This window comes from Nelumbo nucifera, chromosome 1 (assembly GCF_055504915.1).
Source record: "Nelumbo nucifera cultivar China Antique chromosome 1, China Antique-T2T, whole genome shotgun sequence".
Taxonomy (NCBI): domain Eukaryota; kingdom Viridiplantae; phylum Streptophyta; class Magnoliopsida; order Proteales; family Nelumbonaceae; genus Nelumbo; species Nelumbo nucifera.
The window spans coordinates 154297689-154310907 of record NC_142649.1 but is presented as its reverse complement, the minus strand read 5'-3'; the positions used below and the strand labels follow the sequence as shown (position 1 = coordinate 154310907).

The following is a 13219-nucleotide window of genomic DNA, read 5'->3' as shown; positions in this document are numbered from 1 at the left end:
AGGACGGGACAAGTCATTGACAAAGGCATAACAACTAAACACCGTCATGGGATTTGAAAAAATATGACACTGAGGAAACAATAACTGATGAGGGGCCTTGTAGTTTAACACTTTGGAGGGCATGCGGTTTATGACATAAGCAACAACAAGTACAACATCAACCCAAAATCGTTTGGGAACATTCATATGTAACATCATCCTTCGGGCTACCTTAAGGAGGTGTTTATTCTTTCTTTTTGTAATACTGTTTTGTTGTGGTGTTCTTGCACATAAGATTTTATGAATTGATACATGGGAAGCAAAGAATTCATTTAGTTCACCATGGAAATACTCTTTAGCATTATCGGATTGAAAAATTTGAACTTCCACATGGAATTGTGTAAACACCTTTCTTTGGAAATCTCTTACGATCTTTGGGACTTTGTCTTTATTATGCATGAGAAAAATCCATGTATAACGGGAGAAATCATCAATCAATGTGATAAACCACTTATACCCATCCTCCAAAGTTATTGTAGTAGGCCCCACACATCAGAATACACAATATGGAAAGGGAAACTTGATCTTTTATTACTTGTAGAAAATATTGTTCTACATTGTTTGCTCAATTGATATGTTTGACAATGGAAATCTGACACTGAACATGACTTAAATAAAAATGGAAACAAAGACTATTATTTCAAAAGACACATGTCCTAACTGACTATGCCACAAAACAATTTGACCCTTATTTGACCGACTATGAGACTTTGAAGATGACACCGAGAAATCAGCCTTGCTATCAAGACTGTAGAGACCATCCATTAAACTTCCTCTATCAATTATCCTCCCAGAAGTTTGATCCTGAAAAATACATGAATTAGGAAAAATAGTTACACTGTAGTTTAATGAATTTGTGATACTACTAATAGAAAGAATGTTGATAGGTAGCAGAGGTACATGCAAAACATTACTCAGGTTAAGTCATTGAGGAATGGATATTGATCCCTGACCTGCAATGGAAGAAAAAAAGCCATCTATAAGTCTCACTTTATCCCTTCCTGACAAAAGTTTATAAGAATTGAATAGGTTTGGCTTATCGGTCTTGTGATTAGAAGCCCCTGAGTCAATGATCCAGGGGGAATTTGTGGTTGTGGAGACGTGGAAGGCAGAAGCTGCATTACTTAATGTAGATGAAAATGAAGTAAAAGGGTTACCAACGGCTGATCTGTCCATTTGGTGTAAGGCCTTACCATATGATTCCAAGTGACTACGTAAAGAGTTCATAGTGTCTTCCTTGGGGTCAGAACCAATGAAGTGTTCTCGAGTAGTATCAGTTGGCACCACAACAGGCTGAGTTTCTTGGGTTACCACATTTGCTGCGTTGTGTGTTGTATTAGGCTTCTTCTGACTCTATACCTTACCCTGATCTTGGTTCTTTACAGACCACTTTGGTCTCCCGTGGAGCTCCCAACATGTGTCATGTTTATGTCTTGAATGGTGGCAGTGAGTGCAGAACATTTTTTCCTTATCATCGGCTTTGCTGGAATAATTTTTCTTTCCCAGATTATTTCCACCCATTGCAGCTAATGCCACTTGTTGCTCCCCCTCAGTTGTAGCCATCACACTCTAACTACTTTCCTCAGACTGAACAAGGGCATACACCTTTTGAACTGAGGGCAACTCTTTACTTCCTAAAATCTGAACTCTAAGGGGTGTTCATATATGGGGTTTAGTCCCAACAGGAAGGCAAAAACCCGCTGTTGAGAGACTAGCTTCTTATAGGCTCTAGCATCATCCTCATGTTTCCATTCTATAGCTTGATAGTGGTCCAATTCCTTCCACACTGAGGTAAGAACTAAATAATAGGCTGATAAGTTGCGGTTTCCCTTTTTACAAGTTGAGGATTTAGCTTACAATTGGTAGATCTTAGTAAATTGCCTTTGCTTTGAATATGTGGTCTTGGCCTGTTCCCATCTTTCATCTGTAGTATTTGTCCACATAAAATTCTTTTTCACATCAGATTCCAAGGCTGCAAGGAGCCAGGACATTACCATACTGTTTTCTTGGTTTCACCAATCATGTTCAATAGTCCCACTATTGGGTTCTTTCACCCTTCCATTTATGTAACCAACTTTTCCCCTTGTTGTTACATAAAGTTTTACACCTTTGGCCCACTCCAGGTAGTTCAGATCATTTAAAGGAGTTATCGGCATAGGAAACATCATGCTTTTAGTCCCCATACTTGCTGTACCACGGGTTGATGTAATCCCAAATGATGCAGAATCATCATTCGCCATTTTCAAAGGTAGGTTTACAAGCCAAAACAGGAAAATTGCAGGTGCACAAGACAGTCCTCACACCAGTACTATTTCTAACAGTCATAATTAAGGCACAAATCACCACACCCTACTTCTTAAAACATGTACACATTGTTGAACCACATAAACCGTCCAAGAAGAAAAAGAATATTGTTGTACCAAGTATACTGTTGTATATTCCACACTTCACAGACTAATTCTAGCATATACCTGGACAAAGGGGATCACACACCCTTGTACAATATTTGTACAAAGGTGCAAGGAACATAACAGGCCTTCATAGCATCGGCCAAAGGTCAAAAAAGAAAGTTTATTGGTCTTCACAATATCCATCAAAGGAATTAGGCCTTCATAGCATCAGCTGAAGGTCAAAAAAGAAAGTTTGTAGGTCTTCACAGCACCAGTCGAAGGTCAAAAGGACATTTTTTGAATCTTCACAGCATCAACCGAAGGAGGCAAGGAAGCTTCACAGCATCGGCTTCCACCACTTAAGGTTATCTTGGTGCTACGACTAAGGAAGAACCTAGGAGAAGAGACGAAAGTTATTTTTGATAAGTCCGATTTGAAAATTTTGTCTTCACAGTCCAAGAAAAGAGGCTGACGCCTGGGTTGAGGGAATACTTCTCATTGAAAGAAAACTCCTATTGCCCAACGTATTGCTCTTATACCATGTAATCATACGAAGAAGAGGAATAACAGAGGAGAGAGAGAGAGAGATGATGAAGGGTCGAAAAAAATTAGAGTTGGTGGCACCCAGCTTCCCTTTTATTTAAAAGTTTTGTAGCAATTCTAAGAAATTGCAAATAGGCCCGTGGCACCCTGGCAACACACCCTAAACAAAAGAAAAGAACATGTTGCCAGCAATCTAAGCTAACAGCATTGTAACAACTTAAATAAGGAAAAACAATTTAAAAGTAACAACAAATACAATTTTTGAAATACACAAATGAAAGAAAATAAACCCATGATGTAAAAAGAACTCAAACAAAAGAAAAAGGGAAACAGGAATTACTCAAAACAAGAATAAGTTCTCTCTTAGTTCATTTACACCTACATGGGTATCTATTCATTTTTCTTTTCTCCTCTTCTTCTATAAGCCACTGCCATTTGGGGCAGCCTAGCTTGGGAATTGCGATTTGTGACCATAATTTGAGCCCACCATTGGTTATTAAAAGTCTTTCATCCGGGTACTTTGAAATTCAACTAGGTTCAACGACAAGGAAAGTTTCAAAGCAGAGGAGTGGGAAGCTTTTCGCTTTTACACCGTGACAACCAAAACCTCCTTTTTGGACGGTGTAAAAGTGAATTCACACCTAAAACAAACACAGACTATGGTATTTTCCCAATTTTTAGAAAAACAAACTAAAATAAACAAAATAAAGTATGTGGGGTTGAAGCACCCGCTATGCCCCATCCCATGTATTGGGGTCTATCGATATTTGATACTTACTAGGTATATGGCTGCTGCCTACATAGCTGCATAGGGAAATTCCTACTTAGGTCAAGTACTTGGAGCAATTGTTTAACTAAATTAATTATAGGGTCATTTACTAAAACACCCCCATAGTTTCATTGATTTACTAAGACCTATCTTATGATTTTCGGTTTACTAAAACACCCCTATATGAAAGTGAAAAGTTATTGTTTTGACCCTAATGTCTATTTGAATAAATTTAATTAAAAGAAAATAAAAAATACCATTTTTTGCACCTAGTAAGACATGAGCAATCAATTTTGGTTCTATTTGATCAATCTTGTGCAAGGGATACTTTTGGAATATGCAATCATGGGACCATGCCCTTGAACATTTGTGATTCAGTTTAGGTGATCATGTTATTATTTTCAAATGGCAAAACAAACTGTTCTTAATAAAAGGTTGATTAAGTAAATGGGTTGCAAATTATAAGGGGTGTTTTAATAAAATAAAAACTAGAGGGTAGGTTAAAGTAGATCTATGAAACTATTGGGGTGTTCTAGTAAATGATCCTTAATTATATGAGACTCTCACAAAATGATTGAATCAAGCAAACAGAAAAAAGGCATTGAACATGACTAGCTGCAGCAGAACATGAATGAAATAGTTGAGATGAATTATTGGGCAAACTATTAGATTTCAGAAATCTAACAGAACTACTAGAGTTGGTCCATTGTGAAAGTGTGCATATGGTAATGTTTCACATGCGGGTGACTGGGCGAGTTTTGTTCATACATGGTTTTGAAAATGAAAACCTTTTTTTTTTTTTAAATTTGGGTAGGGTTGTGGATTTTTTAGGGTTTTTACCACAATAGGATGGTTTAAAATCGGAGAAGACCCCATATTAAATTCTATAAAATGTAGTATTATATAGGGTAAATTGTTGAAACCTCTGCTGAAGTTTTGTAATTACAATCACCTCTCTTGAACTTTGTGACATAGTTGCAAGTAGAATCTCTTTGTTAGAATCCTCTAACAAAAGGCACAAAAATGTCCAAAAAACCCAAGCAATTATTTTTGAGGCTGTTTTTCTTAATAAAACCTCATGAACAACAAAATATAAGAGATTTTAAAGTTGTAGCTTTACCTTTGAGCGATTGATATGAAGGGCAAATTTGAAAAATAAATCAATTTTAGAAAAGAGATTGGAAGGGTCTGGGGTAGTGATTGGTATGAAGAGAAAATTAGAAAAATAAACATCTTGATCAAAAGTAATTGCATGGGTATTTTGGACATTTTAAGACCCCTTGTTAGAGGATTCCAAGAGAGGGGAACTACTTGCAACTGTGTTCGAAAGTTTAGGGGAGGTGATTGCAATTAACAAACTTTAGGAAAGTTTTAGCAACATCAAAAACTTCAGGGAGGTTTTAGAAATTTACCCTCTTATAAAAGTTCTTACACTTATATAATATGGCATTGCTATCCCTACACAATCAATTTTTGCCAAGTGCTTTGAGAAGTTAATGTTGTGTTTGGTTTGAAAGAAAAGGTAGGAAACCTATACAATGTTTGTATATTTGTATCGGTTTCCCTTCCTTTCCCTACCTTTTCCTTTAAACCAAACATAGCCTTAAAACACTTATAAAATGTATTTTCTGGTTTCATGAATCAGATACAAGGACCAAACTTTGAATGTTAAGGAATCAAATTTAGATCTACTTATACTATAAAGTGTTTGATCTATTTGCAGCCCTACTCCAAATAATAATTTTCTTGATGTTTCCATCAATGCTCAATGCAAGTAACAGGAAGAATAATAACCTGTTGCAACTTATGTTAAACACTCTTATTGCTAGTAGTTGCTATGTGCATTGTAAAACACTCTCAGTTATGGTTAGTGGTTATTCAATGTTCAAACTGCTCTTAGAGGACTAGTTAGGGGAATAACAACCTGCCACACTATTGAACATTGGTCATACTATGAATATTAAACCTGCTGCAACTTCTTAGAGGATCAGTTAGGGACTGAAAAACCATTTTTTTCCTGTGAAAACAATGAGCAAAGTTATAAGTATCGATACATAGATACATGTCGGGGATGTTTTACAACATGAATGTTTTTGTTTTCATTTACTTGGAATTGCGACATCAGCAAAAAATGAAAACATGTTCTTGAACTGTGTTTTTGTTTTCAAAGGAAAAAACAAGTTGGTTTTGTTTTGAAAAATAATATATGTTTTTGGAACCAATAAAATATTGGATTTTAAAGCAAAAACAAGTTTTTTAGTATAGAAATTATATTATTTATGGAACAAGATGTTGAATAAATAAATGGAAACATGTTTTTGGTTTCAGTTTTGAAAGCAAAAACACATACACAATCAAAAACATCTTTCTTGTATTTTTTTTTTCAGAAATGTCTGTTTTAAAACAAATTGGTTTTGATTTGTTTTTTCAAACCAGCAACAAGAAAAACAATTCACGTTATAAAACGCCCCACCAACAGTCGAACCAAGAGGGGACAATGTTATCATCTTCTGGCTAGGCTCCATTTATATATAGGTTTCTTTCTCTAAAAAACAGTCTAATTTCTTGCAAGCATGCATACATGTTTTGGAAGCTTAGGCCAATCTGCTAATGCTAGATATCGATGCTTCTCCACTTTGAGAGTTATGTACTTGCCTAAGTTTCTATGATGATATTGGCACAAGTGTTAAGGGCAGAATTCTGATCTTTTTTCTTTTTTGGTAGAAGGCAGAATTCTGATCACAGGACAACAATTGAATTGTCAATCATGCTTTTTTTTTTCTTTATAAAACACGGTGGAAAGGTTTTTCACAATAATGAGAATGTTTGGAACTTTGAACTTTAGCGCAGTATATTAAATTGTGCTTTTAGGTAAAGCTTTGTTGCAGTAAAGGGAGGCACAAATATGGATAAAGAATGGGATTTTGGAAGCAGAGCATGTCAGAGTGGTGGCAGAGTTGAATGAATTATTCAATAACAGTGAGAGCCTTGAACGCTTTGACTGGCAGCTATTGCCTCTTCATAAAAACATATTTTAGAGCTGTAACTTTGAAAAGAAGTTTTATAGGTTGTAAATCAATAAATATAGGTATACAAAGTAACCAGGCAGCTCATGTGGTATAGCTTCAAGAGATAGATACCCATTCACAGCACAGCAGCACCAATGAAAAGATGAAGACCCACGAAGAATTTAGGAATGACCCTACCTTTTGTTGATTTGAGTTTGAATCAGCACTTCAGTTTGCTTCTCCCTTGCATGTTTTTATTAACTTTTATTTTACTACTGTTGGGTTTGGGTATTACCAAATAGGAATATCTAGCCAAAATAAATGAAGAGACAAAGTTAGGGTTGGGGTTTCAAGTTTCAACAAATGACAACAAGTCAGTTTGGATGACAGTTGGCCTCAACCCAATCTCTTCTCTCCATTTTTTTCGTCAAGCCTCAACCCAACCTAATCAAGCCAGAGTTGCCAAGACACCAATATGCACCTGTAATGTCGTGTGGGAACGACTCGTGGGCAGCAATGGTTTTGTTTAAAAGAAACATAAAGGCATGCAGTGCATATTGACTAACAGCTAGATCCGTTGATGCACCGCTGGGCTCGGGTTGAACTTTTACCAATATTTGAATGGGCCTGCGCGAAGCTCAAGCCCACAGCATGTAAAATGTTCATGGGAATCCCGGCCCATAAACAGGCCTATCAACACATACTTTCTCTAACTAAACTAAACTTGCCACAGCAGAACACACAAGAAATACTATATTATAGGTTATTTCTTTATTATTCATTCAAATCCGAACTGGTATTTTCAAAGATCACTTGGATATTAAATTGAACTTGAATCATCTCCAAGTCTGATTCAATTTCAAATATGAAATCTAGAAGAAGATCAAAGTATGCTGTGGAATTGTTCTACATGATATTCTGAAATTAGAGAATTCAGTCATTCAGTGGTACCATTTGGACTCATCAGAGAAAAACAACAGTAGGGGGGGAACTGAAAAGAGCCAAAGCTTCCACAAGAAATGATAAAAACATCCTACGTTCTACTTATACAAAAGATAAGACATCTGTTCATTCCAAATCCAAATTACAAAATTGTCCCCCCCTCCCCCTTCAACAGTCACCACCACCAAGAGGAGAGGACAGGGTCTACATCCAATTATCTAAACAAAGAGGGCATATGGCCATATGCCACCACCACATGAGTGAGTACATGATGAGGCTTCCAATAAGTTCTAAAAAAACCCCATATAATAATTACAAAAACCAAAAAGCCTTAATCCAACAAACAACCCCAAAAACAAAACCATGCATTTCTCTATCTTTTTTTTTTCTACAATAAACTATCAGCTTTAGAAGGCAGCCTTCTGAAGAAGCTCAGAGCCGGAGAGGGCAGCTTGCTCCTGAACCTGGGTGGCCTCAAGGCATACAACCCCCACAAGGCCACCACCACACGAAACGGCACGGCGTAGAAACCGACGGCAGCAATCAAACAAAGCACCACGAACAGGAAAGTGGCCCGTGGATCTCTCCAACTAAGCAATGCTTGGAAGCGTTCGCCTTGAGTTGCCAAATCACCCACAACTGTTTGTATCCTCCCAGCCACACTCCTCAGCCGGTCATACCTCATTCGTACGAGCTCAGCGCTCCGGGTTGTTGGAAATGTGTCGAACTCCTCATCCAGTTCATCGGCAAACGCTGTCTCTGCGTACGAGAGTCTAGTGTCCATGTGGGGAGGGTGACGCGGCCGTGAGCGATACCGCCAAAGACCCGTGAAAGAAAGACAGAGCAGTATGGTTGGGAGGATCAGCTCGGGAAAGGAGACAAGCACAAGAAAGAACGCCAGGAAGAGGACCGAGTATACAGGCTTTTGCCAACTTCGGATGGATTCCACCCATCGTCCCATGGCGATAAGTATCCCCAGTACAGATACCAGTCGGAAGAAGTTAGCCTTGCTTCGTCTCATGCTCCACATGTGCGAGTCATGGTCCAGCATGTACTCAACCACCTCTCTCCCCAGCGGTGGCTCTGCCCGACTCAACCTGGCAGCGACCACATTCATTGCCTGGTACCTCAGGCTCTCCAGTTGGTTGACTGACAATGGCCGCACGTAGTGCATCTTGGGCAGCAGTGGGGACATGTACATGTGCAGGACATTAGCCATGTTGGCGCATGAAAATCGAACAGCCAAGTGAAGCTCCCCCATTTTCTTGACGCCCGAGGTGTGCAGCATCAGCAGTGGGTATGCATGAGTGTAGACTCGGTCGGACTCCAACGTGGACAGCCGGATTCTGACCTTGCCAATCCGAGAATCACGAACCCCGGCGCCCACTGTGACGCTGGTTTTGTCCAGGTGACAATTGTCGAACACTCCAACAGTGATCACAGTGCAAGGGTCGAACACTTCCCACGTATACTGCTCGTTCCACTTTGGCGCCAAGCTGTCCACGACAGTACGCGTGCGGACCCATTTCTGCCCATACTTGGCTACACAGTATGCATCCGTAGAGCTGCCTTTTCCCTCTTTGAGCTTCATCGGCATGAGCCCACTTGCTCCCAGTATGCCCATCTCCAGCACCCCAATGTGGGGCTTCCACAGCTGCTTCGCTGTCGGCCGGACATCGCTGCTGTACATCGTCGATTCATCCAGGACGTGATATCCCCCGTCAAGTGAGACCCGGAGATGAATCCGTGAACCAAACCTCGAAACCACCTTGGACTCGGTGAAGTTGTAATGCATGTCGAGGCTGAACCACTTGGAAACCACCGGCTTATCATCGGTCCTCCGTTCTATTGCCATCACCGGAATCAGTACCCGACCCAGGACCTCGTCTCTTCCTGGCCCTATTCGATCCTCCACACACACCATCAGATAATCTTCCAGGGGCTCGGGGACGACGAATATCATGTCCTCGTTCCAGAACGGGTTCGAAAGGCTTCGATTCGGCGAAGCCGGAGCAGTCCTGGTTCTCAGTACCTGGTTTCCTACCTGGGCCTTTGCCGAAAGCTCTGGATACCTTGCCATTGCCGACCCTTTCTCGCCGGGCACAATGTCCTGTGCTTCAATGATAGTCACTCGAAGATACCACAGCTTTGGAGACAGATAGACCTTCGACTTGATAGAACAGAGACCGTCGAAATGGACATTTGCCGCCTTTGAATGCCACGCCTCTGCAAATGCTTCATCGGCCTGAGTGCCGAACCAGACAGAAACCATCACCTCTCCAGCCTTGGCCTTCTCCCCTTTCTTGTCCTCCATTCGGTACCACTGTGGAGCCAACTGACTGTCTGGCGGAACCCGTTTCGGCACCTCGCTCAAGTCGAACCAGATACGGCCCAAGAAGTCATCTTTTTCCTTCTCCTTCACAAAAATCTCCACCATGGATGACTGTATACAGTCCTTCGAGAAAGCAAAAACCTGGTTCCATTCAGCATTACTGGAACTAGCCCTCTTCGTGATACCTCTGTAGTTGCCAAGCTTCACCTCCGCCACCACTTCCCCACCTCCAAAGATCGAAAAGTCGCGAGCTTTAACAACTCGAACGTACAAATACTGCATCTGCTCGACAAGATCATAAGTTGAACTGGTTTTATCTTTACTAGACGACCCACCACCCAAATGAGGACTAGTTTCTTTTAGAGAAAACTCGTTCGAGCCACTATAATGGAAACCCATCAATCCACCACCAACGCCGACACCACCACCACCACCAACGGTGGGAGCGAGGATAGATGGACCGGGGGGTCCAGTGGTGATCACAACAGGTTTAATCTCACCTGGGTTTGTCAGCTCTATCGGTTTTCCATGCTGAGGTGGTTGTGGCCGTTTGTGGTTCTCCTGCATCAACTGCTGCTGTTGTTGCTGGTTCTGTTGCTGCTGCAAAGACATAGACGAAGACGTCGAGACTTGATTGACCTTCTTCTGCTTCTGCTTCACAAAACTGGTAGAAGCATTCCCTTCATCTTTCCTCTCTTCCTTGGTGGAAAGATAGAGCTTGAGACTGATGTCACCACGAATATGAGAAAACAAGCTCCTTTTCTCAAGGGTGTAGAGCTGAACAATCTCTTCTCCCTCTCTAGCAAAACTCGAGCCAGACACTCTAACCTTACCCAGAAAGTTTCGACTGTTGCCGGATTTCTTCTCGTTAAATATATTAATTTCCACAGTCCTGTACGGAAGATCAGCGACATCATTTACATCGAAAACGAGCTTTTCGTTCCATATCGGATTCAAATCCTTAAACTTCACTTGGGTCCTTCGCGTCTGGTTTTCAAAGATCACTTCCACAAATGGCGAGGACGAGCCTTGGCCATCTTTGGGCATTAAGTTATGCGCTCCAACCACTTCCACCACGAGCTTCTCTTTTTTGTGGTTCATGTCTCGCACTTAACAAGAGAGAAAGAAAGAACAGAACCAGAGAAAGAGGTAACGAGGAATATTGGATTATACAGAGAGAGAGAGAGAACCCAGAAGGGTTTAGAGTCGAGAGAGGTTTTAGTTTGAGGGTTTAGGGGCGCGTGAAGGAAGAGTGACAAGGAGACAAAACGGGAGGCTCAAGGGAGGGAGGAGTCTAAATCCGGTAAAGCAGTGAACCAGAGAAGGGTACAGAGGAGGCTTGACAGGTGAGAGGGAGTAAGGTAAGATGAGCAGGAGCGCATGCCAGAATCTGGCAGAGAATCCGAGAATCTTAAATGGAGGGAAAAAATGAGAGAGATAACAGTGTCGTTGATCGAGGCGATAGCCTGGAGGGACTGTTTGGGGCTGGCAGGAGAGAGGGATAGTTGTCTGTGTTTTTTCATTTTTTGAATTCTTTTAAAAAGCCTTTTATCAGGGATTTGAAGAGTCTACAGGTGATGCAAGTGTGCAGTGTTGCATGCCATTGAAAGGGTGGATGTTGGATGTCGGATACCCAACAGAAAGCAGTCTGCAACTTCAGAAAAAACCATTCTCTTGGGCTTCTGCGACAATGACCTCCGAAAAAAAAAAATCAAAAGAAGTAAAAATCGGTAAAAAAAAAAATTGAACGATTTCATATTCGGTTAAAACCATTTACCCGATCACATGGGTTGCTCCATCCATCCACTGGTGTAGTACTTACAACTCAATGAAGAAGAGGAAAAAAATGGAGATAAAGTCACTTAAAAGGATGTATTTATTGTGAATTTTGCATGGATAACATGAAACCCCATTATTAAATTCTATTAATAAATTAATATAAAAAATTAAAATTTTGTATATCATTTATAAAAGGGAGAATGGTTGTTCAGCACACCTCAGAATTCTTAATCCCATTCTACAGGTGGGATAAATCCTGATTGTGGATTGATGCCAAATTTACAAATAGGATGTGGTTTACAGGAGGTTATTAATAGACTATTGAAGGGCTGTAATTTCAGAATTCTGCAATAGGTTGCAGTGTATTTCTCCCTTAATATGAATTATTATTATTATTATGACAATAAATATTGCAATGAACAAAAACATAATAAGTAGCATATTCAGGATAAACCTTAGATGATAATTATAAATAAAATTATTAAAGAAATTCTTATAAATAAAGATCAAAATTTTGATACAATACACTTTATATCCGAGTATGCTACTCTTATAAGGCTTAGATGATAACATGTCTTTTGGGTCTCAATATAATTTTTTACATGTTTTTTCTCAGTAACCCATTGTTTATATATATAAACTAAAATTAAAAAAAAAAAAACTAAAAAAGGTGTATGGATACTTTAAAGTTTAAACCATATTTATAAGACTTGAAAATGTGACTCTTCAAGCTCTGAAGAATGGAGACAATTTAACTAATGAACATATATTAATGGTATATATATATATATATGTATATTCAAATATGAATGGGTTGGATTGGGAATGAATCCCCGATTCAAAATAATGGTATATATATGTAACCCATTGTTTATATATATATATATATATATGTATATATATTCCAATATAATGGTATATATATATATATAATATATGCATTTGAAGCCCTTTTAATTAATTGATATAAATGGTAATAAATGGGCTCAATCCTCCGACTTCATTACCATGAATGGGAGTCCGACTCTCTTGGTAATGGGTATAAAAAAACGAAACGAATCATAGGTCTAAGCACAAATATGAGGTAGGGAGTAGGGAGGCTTACCCAAAAAAAGAAATAAAAACTGGACTATGGGAGTCTCTGGGACTGGGGGGCGTGACAAGGAGGGGCCAATTGGTTGTTCCCCTTAGAAGGGACCCATTTGCATAACAAACCAGTCCCCTATTTTCAGGAGACCCTTTTGTACTGCTTTGGGCCTTTGTGTCCAAAGACAACACAAAAGTGTTGTCCCGTCCACGCTCGGCGGCTTTATACATGGACGGACCATCCCTCCCTAGTCCCTGCCTGGATTCCTGTGCCAATTGCTGTTTGGGAGTAGGAGTTTAACCGTGTATTAATTAAGTTGGCTAAACCTTT

General features: G+C 39.8%; 1 protein-coding gene across 1 annotated transcript; it reads right to left on the bottom strand.

The window, feature by feature from the left end:
- Positions 1 to 7793: 7793 nt before the first annotated feature.
- Positions 7794 to 11576, bottom strand: LOC104587630 (C2 calcium/lipid-binding plant phosphoribosyltransferase family protein). Its single transcript, XM_010245317.3, has one exon. The coding sequence runs from the start codon at positions 11122 to 11124 to the stop codon at positions 8080 to 8082; it is 3045 nt and encodes a 1014-aa protein (XP_010243619.1). The 5' UTR covers positions 11125 to 11576; the 3' UTR covers positions 7794 to 8079.
- Between the last annotated feature and the right edge of the window lie 1643 nt (positions 11577 to 13219).